Genomic DNA, 27,377 nt, shown 5'->3' on the forward strand with positions numbered 1-27,377 from the left:
AGATCGTAATATTCTGGTTTTCTCACTTTAGGTGGTATAAAAAGTCTGGAATTTCTCCTCAGTTGTACACCAATATTTCTGTACCACAGGAAAGTGCACATTCCGAGAATGAGCAAGCAAACTGACACGCTAGATCTCAAATTCAGTCCTTTATAAATTCAGAAAAGCTTGTGTATTGGCATGTCTAGAAACATGAAGGTGCCTGCTTACCTCTGTGATCAGCTGCCCACCAGATGTAACTTAACAGAGCTGCATCTGCCTCAACAGCAGTCTGCCACAGTTAGAAAAGTAAGAGTACAGCCCTGTTAATTGCCCAGAAGGCACAGACATGCATACTTTTCATGACATTTCCTTGCTAGTGGCCTAATAAAAAAGTCTGTTCTTTAAAACAGGCTGTGTATCACTAAGAAATGATCTCCCACTCCCAGTTAATTCATTCTAAATTCTTAGTAGGTCAACATCCACTTCAGGGTCTTCCAAGCGCATGTTGTCTCATCTGTGTTTGTCTTCAAAATTATAAATTCCTCAGGGTATGCTCTGTGCTTATCTGTGTCTTGTTCAGTGCTGATCATATCAAAGATCAGCAAATAATTCTCATTATTAATAATAATAAATAAAATGTGGAAAGATGTTCTTGCACTTGTTTTTTTTGCCTGCAAAGCATGGCTTTACATGGCTTGGACTGACCTGGCAAGAATCAGACTTTTCAGGATATTGAAAAGTCAGGTCTCCAGAGAAAGAAAAAACACTTCAGCACTCAATCAACACACTACAGACAAGCAATTCTCGTTTAAACTGTTCAGTTTGGAAGAGTGATAGTCTTTCCTTTCCCTGGGCTCTTCTGCATGTTGGGCTTTCCCCCCTCTCCTCTGCATGTAGAAAACCAGCTGGGGTAACTAAAGTGCAGTAAAGTAAAATAAACAGATCAGCAAAGTGCTGAGTCCAGTCATTTTCCCCAGGAGAATCTGAGAAGCTCCGAGGCTTTATTGGGGATTGTAATTAACACCTGACTGAAGCATGTTTATGAACAAAGTTGGGGAGGGAGAGATGTTTCAGTCTTGATGTGAATGGTTTTGAATTGGCTCAGCTTTATGGGCTATTTTGGCAGTGGCCATGATTCAGTACAAACCTGAAATGAAAAGGAGTTTGGGGCTTCTTGCCACCTCCTCCTCCCACCCTGATCTAGTTCCATGTGTTTCCATTTAGTACTAGAAAACAGGCAATTGATGTCTGGAGTCTAATGCGAATGTTTATTCTGCTGTGGGATTATTAGCATTATTTTTCAGTTAGGTATAGCTTATTTCTACTTTAGATTAACAAACTCTCATTTAAATTTATTTTTTGTGATCACATTGTAGACAAAGATTCTTGAGAAAAGGTCTGTCATCTCCTAGATTCAGACTGCACCCTCTTTCTAATTACATCTCTTTGTTAGAGACTAAATCCTTTAAATTCTTCCAGAATTAAAAAGAAAAATCTCCCACTGGCATTAGCAATGAGTAACAACAAAAACTGAGAACATCATAGATTTACTTTACTGAGTTCCATTATTTTCATATTAGAATGGCTTCATGAGCACACCCACTGCATTCTATCTGTCTTTCAGGGAGAGTTTATGTTTGTGTTTCTGTCTTTGTTTTTGACTGATCTTAACTCAGCTATGTGAACTCAGTTTTCAACTTATATTTAGGAGAGAATCTGGATTTTTGCTTCAAGGTTCATCAAAATAAAGCTGGAGTTTAAGCTTCAGAGCACCCATATTTTACCATCATTCCTACAATATTAAGATCACAGAAGTTTGTCGTGATCAACAGATTGATTTACACCATACTGGATAACTTGCAAAACATACCTGCTCATATCATATGTGTAAGCAGTTCCACCTGTGAAATTTAGTTTGAGATCCCTTCATATTCCATGAAGTCTAATCAAGTGCTCTGTAGTAAGAAAACATGTATATTGTGTGTTTAAGTACAGCACATAATTAAAACATAGTAACCACTGGTATTAATACTGCTGTGACAGCAGTAATTCCTGAGATTAAAATCCTGGGTTTAGACCTCTAGTACACAGTGTTGACAGTGCCTTCTCTATATAACCAAAACTTAAAAAGAAGAAGAATGCACCAGTTGAGCAGCACCTGGGCCTATCTGCTTTAGTCAACAGTTTATCCCAAGTATGCGATGTTACTACAGTCTTGTGTTTAATTGCTAAAGACACAGTATTTTCTAAAGAAAATATACCTAGGGGGAGAAAAAGTACACTAATTATATGTCCTTCTGCTCAGTAATCTTTAATTCTCATTTATATAGCACAGTTAGATGAGTCGTAAGGTCAAATGAATTAATCTCATCTTCCTGTAGTAGAGACAGAGAAACTGTAAAGCATTGTCTACATGTACAGAACAACAACAACAAAATGGTAAGAAAATAAAACGTCCTAATAATCTGATCAAATGACCATTTTGCTTGGCATTTCTCCAAGTTGCTAAGATTTCCAGGCATTTGATCAAATGACTGACAATATAATCAGGATGATGGTAAGCAGACTGGCTATTGTATAAATATCTCTTTGGGCAATCAGTCAAACTACAGAGTAATGCTTTATGTTTCATAAAAGTAAGATGAAATGTTTGTGGCATTTATGTGCCCATTAGCCACAGCACAAGTCTGAGTAATACTTATGGAATTTTCCCTGAGCTTGGTTAAAGGCTACTGATCTACTTGTTATAATTATTGAGAGCTTCCATCTGAGAAGCATGGTATTGTAAATTTGGCAAAAGTATATTAGGCAAGTTCACTCTATCATAGCCACACAATATTAATCAACTCTCGCTGTCTCTTCTATCTAGATATTTGTTTCACTGGCAGTACTGAGGCCAATACATACAAGGCCAGCTATTTAGACGTCTAGTAGTATATGTGCATGTTTTAAAGGATAATTTACCATGACAAGCAAATCCATATGAATCGCTCTCACACTTCCCTAGACTCTAGAGGTCCCTTTGGGGTTACTTTTAGCACTGGACTATATCAGGGGCAGACACGGCCATGATTCATTTGAAAGGTATAATGCTAGGGATCCACAGCTGTGTGGGCCTTCCCACTACAGCACCCAAACCTCTACTAGAAGGCTAAATTTGATATGTTCATTGCTACTTTAGCTAATATTCTGAAGTCCAATAAGCACCTGGAACCATTTCCCAAGCTTGCAGGGGAGAGTGTCTTCCTTATTTCCCACCGCACAGCTTCTCAGTACTCAGTCCAGTTTTTGAGGCTTCACAGCCAACGCATCTGACCCTGCAATTTAGTCATTAAAAACACAGCTGGAATCCAGTTTAAAAACAGTCCACACACGGGTTTTGTGTGTGCATGTAAATTTTGTCAGGCCTCAGTGACAAGCTACCAGCAAGAAGGTCACATCCTTTGTGTTTTGCTGGCTTGGTTTGGGGACCTGGGGGAAGGTGGTTTTTTTTTTTGGTTGCTTTTGTTTTAGTTTTTGCTCCTTAGTATTCCTAGGAATGGAAACATTTTGTGAATTAATCCATTATTCATTTGTTTTGCAGTTTTCCATATATGCAACCCAAACCATGCATTACACTTTACCTTAGTGCTATCTCCTATACAACTAAAAATTTCTTGGGGGAGGAGAAACTCTAGAAAAAAGCTGCTTGTTCAAAAGCTAATGTATGATTCATGTGTTCATGTTACAATGTCCTCCAACAGCTTTGGTTTGCTTTGCCTGTCTAGAACCTAAGCAGCACTGTGTACCATCCAATCTGACTCTCTTAAGGGGAAGGTGACACTCCTGAATGATGATTCTGCACTTCACAGCTCAAGTATTCATAACATGTTTGCAAGTGACACAATTCTCCTTTTCCTTCTTGGGCAGAGTGACTTAAACCTATTTTGAGAGCTATGGATTTAGGAATACAATGAGCACCTTTATGAAGAAATTTGGCTGTGTGGACTGAAATCTGCTTTCACCAATGCAACTTGTTAGAACCTTCAAAATGTCTCTCTCTACTGTTTATGAAACTGACAGCATAAAAAAGGTAAATTGAGAAAAATGAGACAAAGTTATTATTTTCTTATTCGGAGTTCATAGCTGAATCATAGTCTGTCTCTAAGCCCACATGGAGTGGCACACAAAAACAAATCATGACAAACCACTGAGTGTGGCTTAAGACTTAGTTTTGCAAAGACTTGTGTATGTACTTAATTTCATATATATTAACTTTCTTATTGAATTTTCTTCACCTACGTTCATTCAAAGCTGTTGCTTGTGGTCTTAAGCTTAAGCACGTCCCTATTTACTGGACCAAATATAAGTCTGCTACTGCCACTCTACCTTTCCAACTTCTTTTTTCCTCAGTCAAGGGTTCTGTCGTCATCCTCTGTGGAAGTTGGAGTGGACCTTCTCTGATGCTGGCCCACAGCCTTGATTTGTATAAGGTACCTAGACAACAATAATAGTGGAAGAAGTCATCAAGTAACTGCCCAGTTATTAAGTTGTGCGTTCAATTAAATTAATATTTTTGACTGAGCAGAGTGCAGAAAATAGAGCCAATACCTGCTAGGTTTTTGGGGCCAAGTACAGTGGACTCACTCTAGATATATGAAAAAGAAATGAGAGGTTGTATTTGGTCATCTACCTCCCTCACATTCTTTTTTCTTTCCTTCTACTGGTTATTACACTACTAGGAAAATACAGGAAAAGCAGAGGAAGAGGTGGGCATATCTCTCTCTGCTTCATATATCAGTAAGCAAAATCAACCAGTCAAGCATGAAACAGTCAGATGCCTTTCTCAGTCTGGGCTCCCGTTTATCAGTCTAAGCCACTGCAGAGCTCCTGTGAGTGGTGTGCTTCTGCTCAGCAGAGATATAAGCTTTCATCTGCTCAGCCCTGCCACTTCGATGGGGTGAGAGAAAAAAGAGATACAGCCCTCATACTGGTACTTCACCAACCATTGCAGAGTACAGTCATGAAGTGGACCTGAACATATCCTGTCTGGATACATTTCCACCATTTAAAAACTAAAGCACATGCCACAGTGAACAATGTTATGGCCTCCTCAAAATCCATACACAGTTAAAGATCATTAAAAGTACTCCAGCCTCTTCATTTGTTCTCTTCTGGGAACAGAAATAAATGACTTTTACACTAGATTATGGCTGACTTATTCAGTTGCCAAACGTTTGGAGACTGCAAGTATCCCAACAAAGCTCAAGCATATTATCATATTGCAGAGAGGGGAACATCTTTCTCAAGGTCTCTACTGCCTCTTTCCATTTATCTTGCATTTACCTTAAATACAACATGAGCTGAAGCAACTCTGAACCTTCCAAAAGACACTTAGCATGTGAAATTATGATGCCCATAGACGGTCAGCACCTAAACCGCACATGAGTTTGCAGATCAGAATCAATGGTTTATGCCCTGAGGCAAATCTGTAAGCCAGAGCAGACTTTGGAAAATGAGAATAATATGCTGCCTGTGACTAGCTCCACTAAATAAGAAAGCAGCTGTATTTGTACAGCAGGCTTTAAGAGTTTCAGTTTTTGCAAGCAGACACCATTTTGTGACATCTGGGAGGGAAATGTGAATTCCAAGCTTGCCACATATAGGGTCCCAATCAGATCTAAGATTTAACAGAGCAATACTTGATTTGAGTCCAATTTATTTTGGAATTGTGAGGTTATTTTTTAAAAAGGATATAACTCAGGGAGTGTGGCACTTCAAGAAGAACAGAAATGTGTATGTAGATGAGAGCTGGAAGGAAAGTAGTATTCCTATTAAACCTTGCAAAGAAAAAAAAAAAAAAAAAAGCTACTCAATGTATTTTTACAAAAAGAAAAATTGGACAGAAGAACAGTATCTTTCAGTTAATTGCACCACACATCTGGGAAACTGAAAAGAACTAAAAGATGATCAATGTCTTAAAAAAAAACAAAGCAATATGTTTCCCAGGTTACTAGCCTATAAAACAAAAAGTAGGCACAATAGTGAACTCAGATGCTCCATTATTCTGTTATGGTCTGCACAGGGTTGAAAGTGCTGAGTAGGACTTTATTGTGATAGGGAATGTATAAATAAATGGGAAGAAGAGAGAAACAGAAGAGAGAGGAGTGAAGTGTTCTGTAACAAAGGACTTCCTCGTGACTTCTGCACATACACACTTCCCTCACCATGACAAAAAGCTGCTCTCAGCTGATCCAAACACAGTCTTTCTTCCATCTCAACTGTCACTGATTTTAGGCTCTGTCCACCATCAGATTGCACATGCCTTGTGTCATACAAGTTTTTTTAGACTCAATTAAACCAAATTTGCGTCCACCCAAGAGGAATCCTATCCAAGATACACTTCTGTTCTGATAGACACTCTGTTCCAAACCTACTGAAGACAATAAAAGAATCTGGGGGTGGAAAGACACCTTCTTCTTCAATTAAAATCATTTGTATCATGTAAAAGACTCACAACAGAAACAAGTAGGGTTTATGAATATAAGCTGAAATCAGCCTCACAGAGAAAGGGCCAATATTTAAATTTCTATTGCTTAGCAGTCTTTGAGTTGGGAATTAGCACAGTCTTCTGATTAACTACTTGCAGGGAGCACCAGTTTGACCTTTTGCATGCAAAACTGCATGCCCTAAATTAATTTTTCCTCTCTCTCTCACTGAGATAAACAAGGCCAGTTACATGACACAGGCTGCCCTTTTCCTCTTGCCATTCCATATGCAAAATCAATTCTAACCAGTTAATCCTCTAATTTAAGAGCAGACTTCTCAATTTTTGTAAGTGATTAGAGGGATTTTGCTTCTTTTAAGCAGTTGTAGGTCAATAATTTGTATTCAGATTGGAAGCAAGTGCAATAGCGTCATAATAACATAAGTTTCCTAATAGCAGGTTTGCATGTGCACTTCAGAATGAGCAATGTTCATTAATATATCTTTACAAATATGATGGAACAATATAATCACTACAATGGTTAGTTAGCGTACCTCTCCAGAGAATATGGGAGAAAGAAAAAAGGGGAGAAGAAATGACCATGTTCAGCAGGTGATCAGTTGTCCTTTTTCGTATAGATAAGAAACTTCAACTATTCAGTTTTCAAATATTATTAACTAATTTGGGGAATATTTAAATCACATTATTACTCAGACATTCTCAATTGAAATTATGCATATCAGGAACAGCTTTCCTGAAATCAGATAAAATTACTCTGAGGCCAAACATGTAAACTTTTTAGTATTTATTCTCCAACAAATCATGAGGAAACGTAACCAATGTACAGAATACATTGCCATATCTACATAGATGAAAATTACAGAATCATAAAATGGAATCAGAGAATAGAATCATAGAGTTCTTTGGGTTGGAAGGGACCTTAAACTCATCTAATTCCACCACCCTTGCCATAGACTAGGAGATTTTCCACTAGATTAGTTTGCCAAAAGCCCTATCCAACCTGGTCTTAAACAATTCCAGGGATGAAGCAACCACAGCTTCTCTGGGCAACCTCTTACAGTGCCTCACTACTCTCATGGTAAAGACTTTTTTCTTAACATCTAATCTAAATTTATCCTCCCTTAGTTTCAAACCATTTCTCCTTACCCTATAATGAGAGCAGAGTAGAGGGAGAGAATCTCAGCCTTCTAGCTACATTTCTTTTGATGCAGCCCAGGATACAGTTGGCTTTCTGGGCTGTAAACACATTGCTGACCTGCTGATTTTTTCATCCACCAGTACTTCTCAGTCCTTCTCCACAGGACTGCTGCTCTCAGTTCATTAGTCACCTTGGTCTGTACTGATGTTCAGGATTGACCCAGCCTAGTTTCATGATCTTGCACTTGGCCTTGCTGAACTTCATGCCCATCAAAACAAATTTCTGTTTTCTCTTACAACATCCCAAAGGATGGCAAACAGAAATGTTGCATTCAAGCTGCTATCTCAGACTCTAGTAATGCTATTACTCTTTAATTGTGGTCAGAGAAACTTATAGTGGCCATATGAGAATATGTTCTAATAATAAAACTTGAAACCCTCAACTGTGGTCATGCACAGAAATGAAGCACACTTACAAAAATCAATGGAACTGGGACAGTAGCAATAAAATGCAACCAAATTTGAAAGGAAATTATAATCCTGGTGATATTTAGTCCATTTTACTTAAGATACAATCAACAATAAGGCCACAGCTTTCATCTTAACAATACACAGTACTACAGTATATACCATAAAACCAATTATTGTAATAGGATTAAATTACAATGGGACTATACTCATTAGAATATGGAGTGTGGGCCCAATGAATGGAAACAAATGGCAAACTGTTGACATTAATGTATGTGTTATACAGGAACAACAAGGATTTATTTGGGAAGAGTAACACCATCAAAGCCCAAGACATTTGTCTTGACACCAAACAAATGTTTATCATTTTGAAATACATCCCTATGACAGCTCTGAAACTGTATTTGCATATATTGGAAAAGATGCATTAATATGAAAACTCTTTGCGATTTTATATTTGCTTGTATATATAGTAGTGTTATCTACAATCACTCAGATATTTGTGTTTGTAACTTCACTAAAATTATAGGATGTAACTTTAATTATTCAACTCCTGTTACATCTTATCAATTATTACAATCTAACTATATATTGACTCAAGATTTATTGCCTATCCCCACTGGAATGAACCTTACATTAGTGAATAAACTACTACAACATGATAATCTGTGTCAACTCCTAAAACACACCCAGAACAATGGACACAAAACCCTATTCACCTTTCATCATGACAGTGAATAAACACACTAAATTTCAGAGGGAGTCCATGAGGATGGACTTGCAATCTTGTAATTTACCATAAAATATTAAGAAATCTTAAATTGCTGCTAAATCAAAACTACATAAAAATCTGTTCAGGACAGATTCACATTGGCCCACCTCTCAAACCTGTCAAGGTTAAACTGAATGGCATTCCTTCCCTCTAGAGTGTAAATTGCATTGTTCAGCTTGGTGCCATCCATAAATTTGCTGAGGGTGCACTCAGTCCCACTGGCCATGTAACATGAAGACAGTACCAGTCCCAATATGGACCCCTGAGGAACACCACTTGTCACTGGTCTCCACCTAAACAACCAAAAAAATGGCTTTTTGGATGCAGTCATCCTGCCAATTCCTTACCCACTGAACAGTGATTCCCTTACAGGGAAAGTAAAAGGTGAGGTTCTTGGGAAAAAGTACAAAATCTACCCTTCTTTCTCAATAGGAACTAGAGATTTGTACCATTCTAAGATGCATTATACCTTATTCCACAGTGAAATAACAAAATGTATTTGCTGTACTAATACAGAGAAAGGGACTTGATGCTTTGTTTCTTAGATTCCATCACCTCAGAGAGGAAATACTCCTTGCTTGTCTGTAAAAAGACAATTTCAGACCCTGTCTGCTTTGAATGTCTAGAATAAGAAGCATTCATAATTCCATGATGGAGTGTATCAGGTTCCCCTGACAAAGCTTACTGTTATGCAATGAAAGCTTACATTCTGTTGTCACACCATGGCTCATAGAAAATGCCAAGTTCCAGTTCAGCCTAGCCACAGGCAATTCAGCAGCAAACAGTACACACTAGAAAAAAGTGATAATGACTGGATAAGCCTCAGTGAATTACAGTAATGTTCCATCAGTTCCTAAGAAGAACAAAACATTTGAATAAAGCCCACTCTAACATATGTTGCTCATATGTATCACCTCAGGATCATCCAAAACTTTTAACATGCTGGTTTCTTCTGGAAAAAAATGGTTCACAAATATCATTCTCTGTCATTCTGGCAAAAATATCTCTGCTCTCTTTCACTAACATGTACATACAGTAGCAACAAACTTGCAGTATACAGAACCAGTTTCTACAGGAAGGTGTTGAAGGAAAAGCATTTGTGTTGGTGTTTGTTTCTTTGTTGTTGTTTTATGACAATTTGATAGGTTTTGAGTTAAATGCCTTGTCCTTTTTTTTTCCAAAGGACTGAGGTGGCCTAGTTTCACCCTACTCTTCATATTCACCCCTTTCACAGTTTCTGTTTCAGAAACAAAACAGAACAAGAACCAGCCTGGTGTTACTAAATATTTCACTTTCAGCCACAAAACACAGTTTGAAAACTTCATCTCTGCTTACCTGATTTAAGCAAAAGCAGGCAACAAATAACGTATTTACCATGAACTGCATTAGGATTTATAAGATATAACTATTTGCTTTCACCAGTTACTGTTAAATTCTATTGATTTTTTTTTTTTTTAATTAGTATATATCTGTAGTGTAAAAGATTTTGGAACTGAACAAAAGAAACCAGCCATTATGGAAGAGGATTCTTTTAACTGAAAGAGTATTTTGCATTTGTCACAGGGACTCTCTGCTACTTATTCAAGAACACAATGATGCATACAACCATTTTTTTTCAGAGTTAGGATGTATAGGAATAAGTCTTCATGATCCTTTAAGTACTACCTATACAAAGATACATTTTTTCTCTATATAATTTTCCAAAGACATTCCAAATGTATCTGCTGTAAGAAAAGAAATTATTTTTCTTAATTTAGCAAATCTGAGAACAGAACTAAATGCAAGTGTCAAATTCCTACAGTATACTGCACAAAGATCAGCTGACTTAGGGTTTTACTTGCTTCTCCTGGGAAATTGTGTGGCTGAGAGTTTACTGCTTTGTTACCATGGCCAATCTAGATGCTGTAGAGACTGTGAAGTCAGAGATAAATTACCTTTCTCTCTGTTTAACAAAAGTTATCCTCAAAAGGAGAAAGAGAGTGATGGTTTGATTTGCATTTAGTTGCCATACCATAGTACATGTTCATAAATATTCCTTTTTATTAACCAGTGTAAATTGAAAGCCATTTATTATATGTAAATATAATCTAAATTTGCATCCTCTAAAGGTGCCCATGGATACCATGATGCACAAAGAGGAATAAAACCAAACCCCAGACACTTTATACTATTTAAATAACAGGCAGAGCAAATTTCTAGCATATATCAGTGCTGGAAATAAGATAGAAGTTGCATTTTTCAAGGTCATATCCCATGAGCTCAAGTTCAAAGATTCCATGAAATGTCTCCTGTTGAGTCATATAAGCACTAGGTGAAGGAACCAGAAGGGAAAAGAACTAGATGAGCCTCAATGAAAATCCTTTTAAAAGGCAAATAACTCAGACAAACTGATGGTAATCAGCATAGCTGCAAGAAAGTGATAAGATTCACTTGGGAAATTCTCCTAGATACCCATCACAATTTGTTTAGTCCACAGTTTGGTGTTCTTGGAACAGTTTCACATAACTCTCCTTCTCTATTTTACCAAGAAAGTATGAAACCTATGTTTTCTAACTCATCATTTCCAATTTTGTAACATCTTTACTAGGTCCACATAACAGAATCATACTGAGAAAAGCTCTTTAACATGTTTTCATGTGTATCTGACATGTATACATATGCAGACAAAGGAAAGCCGTACACAGTTTTATAACCCATATTATTGTATCTACTGTAAGTAGAAAAACTTGTAATTGAATTCAAATAGATAATTTTTTAAGTTTGGAGGATAGTACGGAAGGTGTAAGCAGTTCTTCCAATATTGATCAATTTTTCCCCTTTCACTTTTCTGTTTTCTTCCACTAAATGCCTTAGAATTAGATAGGGCAGAAATAATACGAACACTTAGATTAAATAAATAAATAAATAAATAGAACTATTACACCAAAAGGATCCACAAAATGCTTCCTGTATTTCCAAGCACTGAGATATGCAATCCTGTCCTGGAAGCAAATGTGAAAAGGCATAACCACTTAACTTCTGTGTTGCTGAAAATACATTTCCACAGGGGATACATAATTTTCTGAGAAGGATAACTAACTGTTTTTAAGCAAACCAGGTAAGCAGAACTGGATCAGGGATTGGCAGCATATGTAAAATTAACTTTTGCTGTCCCCATGATAAGGAACAAACCATTCTTAGCAGAGAAAGGATGGATTGTAAGGCTGTCTGCCTGTAACCTGATCTCCAAGATACATGCCCACTTGCTGCCTGTGCCTAGAGACGACTATAAGAGAATATATACAGATCTTTTTGTACCTTGCTTTTTTTAATCCTAGCGATCCTTTAACCTTCCAAAAAAGGTCATAATCTTGATGTACTGATTCCACACACCAGCATTAAAGTTTGATCCAAAAATTAAGTACTCAGCAGTTTTAATGAACAAAACAAAGTGTTAACAGGGAAGAGCAATAAGTTCAATTTCTCTGCGAATAGAGAACTGTATTAGAAACTTAAGTAACCTGCCTAAGAACATTAAGGGCTTTGTGAAATAGTCAGGAATTTAACACAAATTTCCATAAAATTAGTTCAGGTCTTTCACTATGGAACATGTTGCTACAGAGAAATAACTTTTACCTTTATCACAGACTTTTGGTGTAAGATTGAACAACCACAAAACTTCCATTTATTCTGAAAAATGGCAGAACACATACTACTTTCAAGAGTTGTAAGCTGCCAAATGAGATCAAATACACAGAACGAGTATGTGAGTTAATACTATTCCTGTGTTAAAAAATGAAAACCATGCCATTCAAAGCTTTTTTCATGGTCACATTTTTGTTTCTTATGTATGGATCTTGGCAACTAGGGATTGAATTAGTAAATTTAAAGCCAGTGAAATTCAAACTGTGCAGGCCAAGGTAAATGAGGCAACTGCAGGAGTTAGTAAACTGAAGGACAAGATAACACTACAAAGTTTGACCTTTGACAGGAGGGTCAAAAGTCAAAGGGGAAAAAGTGGAAACAAACTAGCTCTTTAAGCCTTCTCACTTGATCTGCAGGAGTAAGCTCTACCCGTGTTATTCGTTTCCACCCAGAGATGACAAAAATCTCCAGCTATGCTTAAACTGTAATAACTGCTTCATCTCCTGCCATAGACAGACATTAGCCCTTGAACAAGACTATGACAAAAAAAAACCCTTATTTACACTACAAGGTTGGCTGCAGCAAAGGAGAATTAACAAAAGAAACAAAAAAATAGAAGCTATGTTTTCCCGTTTACAAAACTGAGACTGTCAGACATTCATACTTTTTTTTTTTTTTTTTTTTTTTAATTAGTGTTTACCTCAGCCATCTTTAAAGGTGGCTCCTTTCTTTCTCCTTCCTGGAATCCTCCACTTTCTACAAATACCTTAGTGCAAAATTGAGAAGACAGTGATGTTAAGCTCAAGTACATGATCACATGCAAGTGTTTGGTTTAAGTTTGATTTTTAGAGTGAAACACACAGTTCCAAAATAGTGTTATTGATGGTTAAATACCTGCACCATAAACAAGGAAACAGAGACTTGCCTAATTCCCAAAGCTAGTCAGAGCAGTGGAAATTATAAATATTTTTCATGAAACAAACTGCAAATTAAATCAGAACAAGAATACTCTTTCAAGGAAATGACAACTGATTTTGAAATAATAAATGCATTTAAGAGAGACACCATTTTTAATTTCAAAGTTATGAAAGGGAAAAAAAGCAATGTGCTGAATACATTGAACATTCTGAATGATTCATCCAAACCTAGTAACTGCAAATATTTTTATAAGACATAATCATCTGGTATAAATCACCCGAAGAAAGGGGACAGAGCAAAGTACTGACTGCAGTTTCAGTACAAAAGGAGAGACTTTATAACTCTCTGGAAACCCTCCCTAGCTGGAGATGACATGTTAGGCATAACAGAATCAGATTTAAATTGTATTTTTCTGGCTCACATCATGCATTATGTTTCAGCTGAAATTATTATAATTATTATATAGCTGAATTATTATAATCTGAATTTTGTTTCAACCCTAATGGTAGCAGGAGGCACCTATTCTCCTTTCCCACTGCCTCTCAAAAAGCACAAGGCCTTTTAATCCTGGGGGGTTTAGTGGGGTGACAGACTGCAGACCAGGGAGGATGACTGCAGATTCAGGGTCGTGCTGATGAGCTCTGCAGGCTGGCCAGCCAAGCAGATGTGCATGGAACAAACATGGAGACACTGGACTGAGACTGAGACAGGCAGAGGCAACCAGGAGCTGAGCACCCTTTTGTTCCCTCCCCCCCCCCCTTCTCCTTTGAAACCAAGACGGAGAAGGCAGGAGAGACTTCAAAGTGCAAGTCATGGAGTGGTATTCTCGCCCCCTGTCCTGTGCTCCCGCACCACAGTGCCAGGCATGCAGGGAACTACCTCGGTCCCAGTGGCCTCACAAGCGCGATGGGCAGGCCCAACACCACTGCTACTATGTATGGGCTGGGCTGGGGGGAAAGGTGACAGGCCTGTCTCAAACAAGCCCTGAAAGATCATGTCCGAGAGCTCCATCAGCCTAAACATTTTATGGAGCAAGGGGTCAAAGGCCACCAACTGTCAAAACACAGCCCAAGTCACACAGGGCTCCCGCAAGGAAGCTAAACAGATGGCAAAAGCAGAGTTCACGGACTGTACTTCTTAATGCACACCACAAACAGTAACACTGCCCTTAAAAAGTAACAGGCTTTTCCTCCTAAATCTTTCTGATTTTTACAAGTTGAGCTCAAAGTTAAGGGGGTGTGAGTTTTAGATCAATGCACATATGGAATTAAATGTCCTTCCCTTCCCTTCCCTATACTATGGGGGGAAGCAACCACCACTTTCTGAACTGACAAATTTAACCAGCAGTGTACTCAAAAGCACCAGGTGGTTTCATAAACAGAAGGGTTCATGAATGTTTTCTTTAAAATTTCTAGTTTCAAAAAATAGATTTTTTTTCTTTGCTGTTATTTTTCAACTTTTCTCCTTCCTTCCCCCTTTCTATTCTGCCTTTGGGCAGCTGGCCTGTCAACCCCTAACAGCCACCTAAGCTTGCCATACCAGCTTCTGCTCCCACTGCTGGAGCCTGGTTGCCCACTCATCAGCAGGCTCTGACCATGACTTCATCCTCTGGGAGGAATCACTGGTGAAAGGGCTGCACAGAGGAAGCACGGTTTCTATTTCTTTACATACTGCCCATCACATAGCTCAAAAGAGCATGAAGAGTTCAAGCATTTAGCCAAACTATTCTCCCTACTACTTGCTCCTTTAAAATTATCTTTGTCAGTTCACAATAACCATCCATCTGCTCAATCTACAGACTATGGGCTGCATACAGTCCACAGAGGCAATTCATCTGTCCTGTGGGGTAACTTGGGAGAATGCCATGCATGGCCAGTGGGTTTGGTGTTGGATAAATCACGAGTGACATTTTTATTTTATTTATTTTTTTTATTTTTATATAGGCCAAGGCATCTTCAGGAAAAATGGCAGTTGGAAATAAATTTCAATTAGAAGCAGAGCAAATCACCTGCCCTGCACCTTTGCTTCTCCTGTGTGCAAAACACTAAAAGAAGCCATCAAAAAAGTCTGGATACTGCTCGTTTAGGTGCTACGCAGAAATCAAGGCACACACATGGCCCTCTGATCTTCTGAAACTGAAAATAAAGCAGCAAAAATGGAAGAAATGGTCATAGACTTATGACTCTGCTCTTAATTTTGTAATTATGCCTTTCATCCACCTTCTTTTTACATTTCTCAAATCATACAACCACAAAATCTCTTGGGGTGGAAAGCCCTCAGGGGTCACCTACTCCAACCCCTAACAGCAGTCTGCTCCCTTTGCTCTACACCTTCTCCCACAGAAAGGTAGCAAGGAGAGAGAGTTGCTGAAACGGCTGTGGAAGTAACTCACTTGCTTTACCTAAATCATACAGATGGGAATCTTCAGTACATCACTGTCTTTCTTTTTCAGACACAGCATCAACAACAGGACACATACATGGCTCACTAGAGACTGATCACACACAACTGCTCAACTGTGTTGTAGGTCTGAGTGAGGGCAGACTAGTAAATTCCCTGCCCCTTGATGGGTGTTGTCCAGCCAGATTCAGCATTAAAAAAAAAAAAAAAAAAAAAAAAAAAAAAAGTCATAGAATGGTTTGGGTTGGAAGGGACCTTAAAGATCATCTAATTCAACCCCCCCTACCACAGGAAGGGACAGCTCCCACCAGACCAGGTTGCCCAAAGCCCCAACCAACCTGGCCTTAAACACTTCCAGCAATGGAGTATCCACAACTTCTCTGGGCAACCATTTCCAGTGCCTCACCATACTAAGTCTACCCTTTCTTAGTTTGCCCACCTCTGTAGCCTGAGTCACAAAACTGATGAGGTACAGCATGGTCCCAGGTACATGAAGCTGGGTGAAGGAGTGGTATAGATACAAGCAAGAGTTACCCAAGCATTTGATGTCAATTCTCCAGCTGGGAAATACTTTTTCCTCTGGAAGAAATGCTCTTTGCTTTTTGTTGGAGCTTTCTTTTGTCCTCTTACATCCCATGTCTTTCTTTATCCACCTCACATATAGAAACATGTACATATTTTGCCTGAAAAACAAATAAAATGATCATTTTGTTTTTTAAAGGGAAAGAAGAATAGCATCATTCTCTTTCATGTTTTATGCTGTTGAAACTTCATTTGATGTGCAGGCCCTCCAATAATAATGAATAAATCTTTTTTTTTTTTTTTTTTTTAATTCTGTAGGCTATTTAGAAGCTATTTGGAGCTGCAACCACAGTTATTCAGACAGCTCCCGCTGCACAGATATGGTAATATTTACTAAACCTTCTGATTCATTAAATATATTTCCAGCTCCTAAGAGGTTTATTTTTATTCTTCTGTGGCATCTTCATATTGATCATAATTTCAAAATTTTCTGCTGGAGATCAATGCTTATCCACTAAATTAAGTGACAGCTAATATGTATAAAATGGAAACATTGCAAATATTTGTTGACTACAGCCATCAAAGTAATAGATTCTATCTCTTTTCACCCATGCCTTATAGCTAACTGGTTTTGTGTTGAACTGCAAAAGAAGAAACAGGAGAGTAAAGGATTGGTAGACAGCAGGCCTAAAGCTATCTAGTTACTGAAAGCAAATGTGGAATCTAAAATCTTACAGCACAGTGATCAGCATGACAAAGAAGCTATTCTTTTCAGCTGTAGCTCCTGCAAAACCTGGATCCAGTCTTCTCTTAACTTGGGAATGTTAAGAGTATTGCTCTCTTGACCCCATGTCTCTGAGAATTATGAACCTTGTTGAGAAATAGCTGTCTCAGGCTAAACAAGAGAGGTAGATTTGGGGTTCACAGGCAGAAGGCAATACTGTCATGACCCAGCTGAAACCATAGACTCCTGACAGTAACAGAATCCGTGCTCCAGCTGGCAAAGTGGTGCCTGACCAGCAGATTGCTGTGACTTTGTTTTTTGCTCACAGTTAAAGGCAATTGTCAGATACACTTTCTTCTTTTGTTTGGCCTTATAAGCTCCACAGTGACTGCCAGATCTGAATTTTGGAAGTAAGGCTCCATGGCTGTACTACTACCTTATACACCTCTAACCCAGATTATCTCTAAGACTATCTGAAATATATACTTTAGATTCAGCTGCGGTAAACCAGTTCCTAAGCTGAAGAGACCTCTAACAGAACATCACAGCAATATTTTGTACTATTTGTTTTAAGTAGATGAGAATATCTAGCCCTTATCTTTTCAACCTCAGAGACTCATCTTGTCCTATCTACACAAGTCTCTTTTCATTCCAACACATGCTGTGATAAAACACCTGGGCAGGATCTCAGACCTGACAGAATGCAGGCTGGATCTTGACGGGCCTGGGCTTGGCTATGGGACTCATTTTTCCCAGAGCCATTCGGCTAAACAAGAGAGATGACATCCTGAGGGAATGATGTGCGTCTCTTCTTTTTGAGGAAGCCTGTTCCAAAAATATCAGAACAGCTTTTAGCAAACAGCTTTACCAGAATGTGGCATATTATTCTTATCTTGCCAGGAAAGTATATACTTTACTACTGATAAAGATTTGTTTAACTGAGCATTTTTTGGAGTTTTAGCAGTGAGATAGATAACGGTTCTCAATTTTGCCAGATTACTGCACTGATTAAAACAACAGGATAAGGCAACACGATACTTTAAATATTTTAAAATCTGAGTTAAAAGCACAAATTAAAATGATTTAAGAAGACTTTATCAGAGAAACAAATATTTTTCAGGTTTTTGAATAGTCAAAGTGACAGGTAAGTGATTTTCCTATTACCTGCCTTGTTCACACAGGCAACGTTCATTAACACCTCACCAAGATTATAAATGTGACAGTCAAAAAACACTTATCTCCTCATAATTGTTTTTACTGTTTCTTTGCCAAACCCTATTGTCATCATTCAAAACAGAAGCTTTTACTACCATGTCAAATCAAGGATCTGAAAGTTGATCCTTCCCCAAGGTCTACAGGGGTGTGCTTTAGAATGGGAGCTGTACCCAGACTTCATCCCAAAATCCACTAATCCAGTAGCATAAGTAGACTTTACAAAAGACCATGACACTTTTCTATCACTGAACTTGGGATCATGCACCCTATGCACATAGTTAGATGTATCTGTGCAATAAATTGGTGGACTTCTAGACCATGCATTCAGAAGCAAATGAGGAATCTGAGTTTCATGCAAGTACATGCAATTATTACATCTCAACATATGCTGACAAGGTGTCAGTCTGTGGATTTCAGTGGGTCAGTGGATTTTTTGAGAGTAAACGGTATTTATCTTATATCCCAAAGTAGTGTGCTTCTCATGTGGTTCCATAGCAGGGGTAGAAAAGAATGTATATGGAGAAAGGAACAGCAAATCCTGTAAAAGTGAAATAGGGTTGTATGATCTGTGGACAATTCTGCAACATTTGAGAGAGATGTAGAACTGAGCGTATGTTTTATGTGCAGAGTTTATTCACACAACCTATCTATGCCTCTGGATATAACAAAGTCATACGCCCTTAAGGTTACAGAAGTAGTTTCAATTTCCAAAGGTATTAAAAGATACAACTTTAAAACACTTCTTGAAGAAATAACAACATATGCACTATTGATTTTATCACAAAGCTCTACAGCTAGTTCCACAATCCCTGCTATTTATCACAAAACAAACATTAGGGCCATCTCAACATCATATCAAAAAGGAACACCAGCAGTATATTTTCCAGGAGGGATTTCTACCAATTATGGAGGTCTTTTTTTCCACTGTCATTTTAAAGCAAGCATGTGTAATGTGGTATTGAACAATGTAAGGCAATTGTGTGTTTTTATACAGAGGCTAGAAGGCATTTTTGACCTCACTTAAGAAAAAAAAAAAATTCTGCTGTCAACCACCTCCACAAAATCTTCACTAGAGAATGCTGAACACTGCCACGGACCTCTCAGATAAAAGTTTTATCTCTTGCTGATTGATCCTTTTACTATTTTTTTTCTTTCAAAAACTTGCAGATTTTATTTCAGAATGTGAAGGGCTATTTGAAAGTCTCACCAGATGTCAACAATGTTTTTATTATCTTTTCCCTCCCAGATTCATATTCTGAATAGGAAAAAAAAATAAAATAAAAAAGAGAGAGAGAAAAAAAAAATAGAATAAAGACCCTTATAAGGACTTAGAAAAAGTCCTTGCTAGATATGATGAACCTAAATTAAAAACCTTTATGAAGTGAAAAGTTGCTGGAGGGAATCTGTAAGAATAGTCAGTTACTGCTGGTGTTTTTTTGTTTGTTGGTTTTTGTTTTCCTGTTTTTTAAACCTGTGATAGATTTCTGGCATGCATCCAACCATTTGGAAAGGAGATTTGGTGGAAGATAAACTGACTACCTCAGGAAGAATTTTGGGGATTACATTATCTGATTTACCTAAAGATTATGATTTATCTCCAGGGGGAAAAAAAAAAAAAAAAAAAAAAAAAAAAAAAAAAAGCCTGGTATAAACTGCAAAAACTTCTGCTAACTGCTCATCCTATTCCAATCATTTGGAATCTTTACCTCACAGCTACCTTCAAATAAGTGATCCAGCTGCAGGATCCATCTACACATGTACTCAAGAGCCCTAATAGATAAATGCACTGCAATCTTATGGCACTGTTTCTCTCATAAGATTCTGCAAACCAGCATGCAGTATCTTTTCCTCCAGTGCTAAAAGACAAGAAAGAAATATTAAAAAACTGAGAACTTCTGTTCTACATACAGCTTTAATTGTAGCCTGTATCTCTTTCTCCTACATGAGATGCTTTTTATTATAAGATTTATAAAAAACATTGCAAATTTAACATTATGATTGCATCCCTCACAACAAATGACATTGCAAAAATGCATTAATTCTGATACAGACAAATGCCTCCTTCACCAAATACTGTCTTTTTAAAGATTTATCAGACTTATTGAGAGGACACCTGCTCAAAAAAAAAAAAAAATTTTTTTTTTTGTAGAAAAATTGTTGCAGGTTCTTGTGCATTTTTAAATGAAATGCCACGATCTGAATAAAATCTCAGTCCTTAGTTATGAGTTATTTTTAATCTATTTTAATGTTAAAATTTTTCAACTACTTCTCTTAAACATATTCATTTTCTATGAAGGATGTAAACCAGTTATTCTTTTTCACTGTGGACATTTGAATTTCTCTGGCATCTACAGGGTGGGATGGTATTCTTAAGTTTTACAGGCATTAGGCCAAGCACTCTTGAAATATAGTCCACAAGGAATATTAGTCCCAAAATTTGAGACTAGAGTGAAAACAGAAATGTCATAAGGAGAAAGTGATGCAAAGATTGTGTTTGACTCTGATCCCTCCTGTTGTTTTTTCTGTTTTTGTTGTTGTTTTGTTTTGTTTGTTTTCCAATAACAGTATTGAAACCTTTCCTCCTTGGGCAGAGTGGTATTTAAAGTAATTCAAATAATAATTTTGTAACAGCACTTCAAAAATATAATAAAATACATAGATTACAATGAAACAAACAACCAGGCAGAATGACATCAGGCATGGTTATGTGCAAACTTCCAAGCAGTGAAGCATCTCCCATATCTTCACATTTATTGAACATACTGCACTGAATGACAGTAATGAAGGATCAAGAGCATAACAGGCAACCATTGCTTTACCTCTTTTTGTCTACACAAAATCTATGCCCAATGTAATAGCCACATAAATATTTACATGTACATATATATCTGATGTTATTGCTCCTGCTCAGTCACAAAGTTATACCATGACAGCCATTTGTGATGACTAGACACTTCTTATAATGGCAATGTCATGACATTTCCATGATGACTTTGGCCTCAGCTTTGTAAATCCCACAAGCTTAGGTTACAGATTGAGGCCTTAGGAAATGAGTAAGAAATCTCTAAAGGAGAAAAGCTGTGATTAGATGCAAATATATTCATTACAGAAGAGATTGAACAGAAATGCACCTTCCATTTTTTAATGAATTTTTAAATACACAAATGTGTTGCAGGTGTGCAATTTAATGTATTTGAACTTTTAAGGGTTGATCAGCAGTGTATGCTATCAAAAAGTTTTCTTCACTATATTTTTTTTCTTCTATTTCTTTTCTTTTCATTTATTTTTTCTTTGCTCATATTATTGACTGTCCAGCATAGCTATTATTTTTAAGTATTTAAGACATAAAAGAATCCTACCAGATACCCTGGGAGAGCTGACAAAATCTGCATGGAATATACCATGGGCTATGCCTGCTGTAAGTAGCTGCATACATTTCCATACATCTTTCACCTTCTGGCATATATTTCTTTTTAATAACACAGAATACATAGTCACAGAAGAACCCCCTCACATTGTTTCCCTTAGGAAAACGTTTAAACTGTATGAAGAGATTGAATGCCTTTTGCTAAAGTAAGTTCACATGTTTTCCTAAAAACTTATGTCAATATTAATTACTAGTCTGGATTTAATACCTTTGACAAGCTTAATTAAAACATCTACAAAATGTTGTAGATTGGAAAAATAGTTATAATGAGACACTAAACAAGAATCGAAGTTCCAAATTTCCTTGATGAGTCAGGAAATGCCCAATACATACATACCTTATCCCTTCCATTTATATATATATATATATACACATACATTTTTATGTATTTGGTTTAGAGATGAAAACAAGAAAATGAAGAGGAGAAAATGCACTAGGTTTTGCATTCAGTAAAAGAAACATCGGACACTGAATACTTCCTTAAGGATAATCAAGTAGAGACCACATTGTTTCAGTATCACTTCTATCCCATTATGAAACTGACAATTTCAAATATTAAGGTGTGCTTCTCCCTCTGATAACTGCACATATAAGAGTGAGATCCTCCCAAAGAAGCAAAAATGCTAGCACTGATTTCTGCCTGCTTTCAACTTTTGAGTAATGCCACTTCTGCCCTACCTTCCCACCCCAAACCCCATTTTTTTTCTACTCAACTTTTCCTCTCCATGAAATCTTTCTGCATATTCAGAAATCATCTGACCAAAGAGTACCTCACATAGGTGGAATAATGGATCTTCAGGAAGATGCACTTTTTCTAAAACGTAGGACAAAATCATTGTTTGCTATTTCAGGATATTGTCTATTTATAAAATCCAGCACCATGTGATAGAACACAAGTATATTTACCACAGTCCTTGAAAATACTTAGCTACTGAAATATTTTCAAAATATCTGTGCACACTTCAGTGCTCTTTTCTGTGTATTTTTAATTAATAATAATAATAATAATAATATCTTACTTTTACAGACTAGTTTCTCAAAGCTGTTAATTTTTTTTTTTAGTCATGCATATATCCATAGAATTAAAAATATGTAAATATTTAAACCAAGTTCCTATTTGTCACTTATTAACAGTAAAATTGCAGCTTTCTGATGTTCATTTTACTGTTTATTGCTTTTTATTAAAAATGTGTTATACAAATATGATACTTAAAACAACACAAATAATTACATAGTCCACTAGTGAGTTCCAGTGTGTCATGCCTACCCTAAGTAAATTTTTGAAACTTGTTCTTTAGACTGATGAATGATCAGCTGAAATCAGAATTTTATGCAAAACAGCTCTCTCAGTGTAGCATAACATGGTTGTTGGAAATTAATTAAGAGATAAGAGCAAATGTATGGGAAAATAATCAAAATATATATATACTTGTTTAAATCACCAGGTCTTCAGCTTTTGGAGTAACATTTAACATGTCTCAGAAAAAAGCATACCTTTTCTTGAAGCTAAGAGAGCATTTCAGTGATGTGTTTTTTTTTTTTTATTATTGCAGTAAATGCATCCTCTGTGTCAAAGTCAACAAATGCACCACTTGCATGATGTAATACATCTCCATTTGGACAGAACTGTAGCTTACAGCTTTGGAAATTCATCCAACTATGACCCAATATGTAAATCCGCTATCCTAGAATTAGAACAGGAGTGAAACTGGACAGACAGAAGAAGCTGTCACAACTGTTCAAATCCTCAGATGTACAGCAATGCTCCCAAGAATCCATTAAAAAGGTGTTTTGTTTTGTTTTAGGGGGGAAGATTCCTCTTATATGTTTTTTAACAAAAATGAATTTGTCTTAAAATCACTAGTTTTCTAGCTCTGAAAAATGGAAATTGTACCTTAGCAATAGGAGAAATAATATTGCAGCCACACGATATGAAATGCTGAACTGGCACAGGCTCACTCTGCCACTTCACATTTATACAAAAGGTCTGTAGGATATCTTTATCCTAATAGATGTCAGTTCACTATCATCCATCCTCCATCAACCAATTAAATCTAGTATCAGGTATCAAGTCAGTGTAAGTACCATTACAGAGTACAAAACAGATAATTCAACTCAAGTGATATAATGCAGTTATGTGTGATTGGGATCAAGTTTATACTTCCAGTTCTAAGGATCTCAGCGCAAGGGAGACATGGACCTGTTACAGCAAGTCCAGAGAAGGGCCACAAAGATGATCAACGGACTAGAGCACCTCTCCTCTGAAGACAGGCTGAGGGAGATGGGATTGTTCGGCCTGGTGAAGAGAAGGCTCTGGAGAGACTTTATAACAACGTTCCAATACTTAAAGGGAGCCTGCAGGAAAGCTAGAGGGGAATTCTCTGTCAGGCAGTGGAGTGAGAGGACAAGTCGGAATGGCTTTAAACTAAACAAGGGTAAACTTAGGATGGTGAGGCACTGGAAGAGGTTGCCCACAGAAGTTGTGGATGACCCATCCTTGGAAGTGTTTAAGGCCAGGTTGGATGGAGCTTTGAGCAACCTGGTCTAGCAGGAGGTGTCCCTGCCCATGGCAGAGGGGTTGGAACTAGGAGGGGAAGGGATCTTTAAGGTCCCTTCCAACCCAAACCATTCTATGATTGAACAATAAATTATTTGATAATATACATATATGGCCTTGGTGAAGACAGAGTTACATGCTTCAAACAGCTTCAAGTATCAGGACCAATATGCACAAGCTAACATTTACTTTGCTCTTTGCGAATTCCCCCATTTCTTTGGTGAACATTACCTGGAATTCTGCTTAGGATTCACACTTCATGGTGCACTTGGGTATGTCATCCTAAATGACAAAAATAATTTCTGAAACACATCCTGCCATTTTATTTTATGACTACTTCTGAAATGGTATGAAACCACACTGGTAAATAAATTAAAAGTCAACTGAAAATTTCCCAGATATTTTCACCTCTTCTACTTCTTCACAGAGAAGCATTTTCCCTTATGTTCTTATCTATTTTTACCACCCTTCATGTAGAGATCACAGTTAGAAAACATCCAATCCCCATTTTGCTGTTTCTGCTCAGATAAGCATTTGAAGAGAATGTTGTTTAAATTCTCTTGTTCCCTACATGAAGAAAAGGGAGAAGAAAAGCCCTTGTTTTACATAATCCTTGGAAATCACTTGAATTTTCATGAATATTTTAAGGATTAATTAGAAAACAAACAACAACAAAAAACTGAAACCATCTTGATTGAAAAAAATACATTGTTGATGATCTGATGATCTTCCTCAGAATATATTTTCCACATTTGATACATAAAAGTGCTCTGAGGATTTAATTTTGATCCAGATCAAAATTTTGTTTATTTCCAAAGACAAACATTAAACTAAGTTGAATGGTTAACTTTGTAAACTATTCCGTAATAGGAAGACATATATATATATATTTTATATATATATATTATATATAATATACATATTATATATATATATATATATATATTGTTAGTTTGACTCTGATTCACATAGGCAAATTAGGAACAGAGAAAACTTTTCTTTCACAGTCTATCAGAAGAATCAAACATTCAGATCACATATAGGGATTTTACACGCACACTGAGTTTTGTGTGTTCAGTCATCTGCATACAAAACGCAGAAATCATCTTTGAAAAACATAGCCTAAAATTTTGAGTTTCAAATTTCTACATTAACTAATGTTCTGTTATTAAATATACGTTCATCTCAGTAAAAAACAAAATGAGATAATATTGCCCATTTTTCAATTCCCCTTTTTAAAAAGAACTATAATGCAAGGAACTGGTACACTGATAAAAAATAAAAATAATAATAATTCCTCTGTGATATATATCAATCATCCATAACAATTTGCATACCTCAAAAACATTAAACTATACATGTATATAAAATAGGATGGGAATATCTGATTTTTCAATACCGATCAATAGTTCTTAATCAAAATGCAAGTCTAACTCATGGTCTGCCACATGATATGAGGCAGATAGACAAGATTATTGAGAAATGATCACTGAATGCTATTACCTGTAATTTTGATCCATCACATGTAAAGTCTATGAAGCTCTAATAATGATCTAAAAGCTATGTATATATATAAGCCTGCATATACCAAGTCCTTCTTTTGGCATATTGTTTACACTCATTGGTAACAGCCTAATAATTTTGTTTCCAAAAAAGTTCTTGAAGATAAAAAGAGTGATAATTTAGAATATATCAATTCAATTCTTAAGGCAAAAGTGAAAGACAAGACATGGAAACATACAACTCATCACAGCCATTCTGCAGTACCGTAAGTTGTTCTAGTAGCATTCCTCTCAATACTGATTGCTCCAATTATTTGCAGTGCTGTCCTGAGGTACTGTCAGAATTAGGATGCTATTTGGGGCTAGGAGCAGCTACCTTTTCCAATTTGCAAGGAACATTAAGAGAGGAACTGTCTAGATTAGTCTTTTGGGGGATGTAAAAAGAGCAGTTTCAAAAGGAAGAGAAGAGCATTCTCAGATACTTTTAAGTTTTTCCTCAACTTTTAAACAGAACCCAATTCCTAATTGATAAAAGAAAATCAGGATTTTGACCTATTTATTTTTGGTTATTATATCTTTTCCTTCTTTTCCTCTTCCATTCTCTTCTCTCATCTTTTTTTTTCCCCCCTCTTTTTCTTTTCAGTAATAGTAAGAATCTTTATTTAAAGTATAGATCTGGGAATCAAGAATTTTTCCCCCTTCTTGTGCAACTATAAATAAACAACATCTACATCAGTTCTCACAGCTGATAAAAGAAGTTTACTTTTTATTTACCTACTTTATAGAGATTTTCTTCCCTCCTGCCTATTTTAATTAGATTTTTAATCCATTCACATTTGTAAAGTATTTCAGGATGAAAGGCATGAGAAAAGCAACATATATTATTATTTGGTAGAATGATTCAAGTAAAATATCGTGCAATGGTTTAATATAAACCATTCTGCAATCTGCATTTAAGGTGCTAGTCTTCCTCTATAGAGCAAGAGACAGACTTTTCTAGAACATAAGTCACGTGAGGATCCTGACTTTAGCTGATACTGTTAGGCCTGAGAAAAGTTTCTCTCTTCAAAAATGTTAGAGTTTACCTGCTGCCTTTGTGAGTGCCTTCCTTTGTTACCTGATATGAAGTCTATACCTTATTTTAGCATCACCTACCAACCCCACAAAACATCAAGAAAAGCAGACTGGTAAATGAAAGAGCAAATAGTGGGTCATTCCTTTTATTCACAGCATTCTTCCAACATTATAAGGCACAAGAATTTTTCAGGCCCACCTGTAAGCTTGTTGGGTAAGACAACAAATTAAAATCAAGAGCTTAAACCTGTGTTTTAGAAGACAGCTGTTTTTCTACCATCCATTCTAGAGTTTTGTCTGTGGCCCTTTTCTAACTTTATTGCTTTCATCAGATTGTCACCATTTTCAGATGCAGGCAGCTACTTCATTTATTGGATAGTTTACAAAATTAAAAAAAAAACTTTACAAATTCAGACTCTGCGCAGAACAAACTATTCTAGCAATCTTCCTAGATCTTAGTAGATGTAGGCTACTTGCTGATGGTTTACTGATTAAGCATCTTCTTTTATTGTTTCCCAAGGAATGCCTTCCCTAGTTTACCCTCTATATGCTCTACCTTTCTTCGCCT

The 27,377-nt window shown here is 36.8% G+C and overlaps 1 protein-coding gene and 1 long non-coding RNA gene across 5 annotated transcripts in view; both read right to left on the bottom strand.

Moving 5' to 3' along the window:
* The window catches only part of LOC311431390 (uncharacterized protein), a 541,797-nt gene that overhangs the window by 214,711 nt on the left and 299,709 nt on the right, over window positions 1–27,377 (bottom strand). For all 3 annotated transcript variants that reach the window (XM_084508854.1, XM_084508855.1, XM_084508853.1), the window contains exon 1: window positions 1,853–1,908. In XM_084508854.1, coding sequence (XP_084364980.1) covers window positions 1,853–1,860 — 8 coding nt within the window. In that variant the 5' untranslated portion in view covers window positions 1,861–1,908. Of the gene's footprint in view, window positions 1–1,852 lie in introns of those variants that run through there.
* Window positions 2,273–26,958, bottom strand: LOC311431391. 2 transcript variants are annotated; one of them, XR_014689391.1, is made up of 6 exons: window positions 26,821–26,958; window positions 24,465–24,515; window positions 13,171–13,236; window positions 9,553–9,637; window positions 4,351–4,458; window positions 2,273–3,299 (listed from the first exon to the last, which is right to left on the bottom strand). It is a non-coding gene; the product is annotated as an uncharacterized lncRNA (long non-coding RNA). The 2 variants fall into 2 exon arrangements; XR_014689392.1 differs by lacking the exons at window positions 2,273–3,299; window positions 4,351–4,458; window positions 9,553–9,637; window positions 13,171–13,236 and adding exons at window positions 15,348–15,523; window positions 16,323–16,471 and having other exon boundaries at window positions 26,821–26,945.

Source organism: Aythya ferina (genome assembly GCF_964211825.1).
Source record: "Aythya ferina genome assembly, chromosome: 2".
NCBI lineage: Eukaryota > Metazoa > Chordata > Aves > Anseriformes > Anatidae > Aythya > Aythya ferina.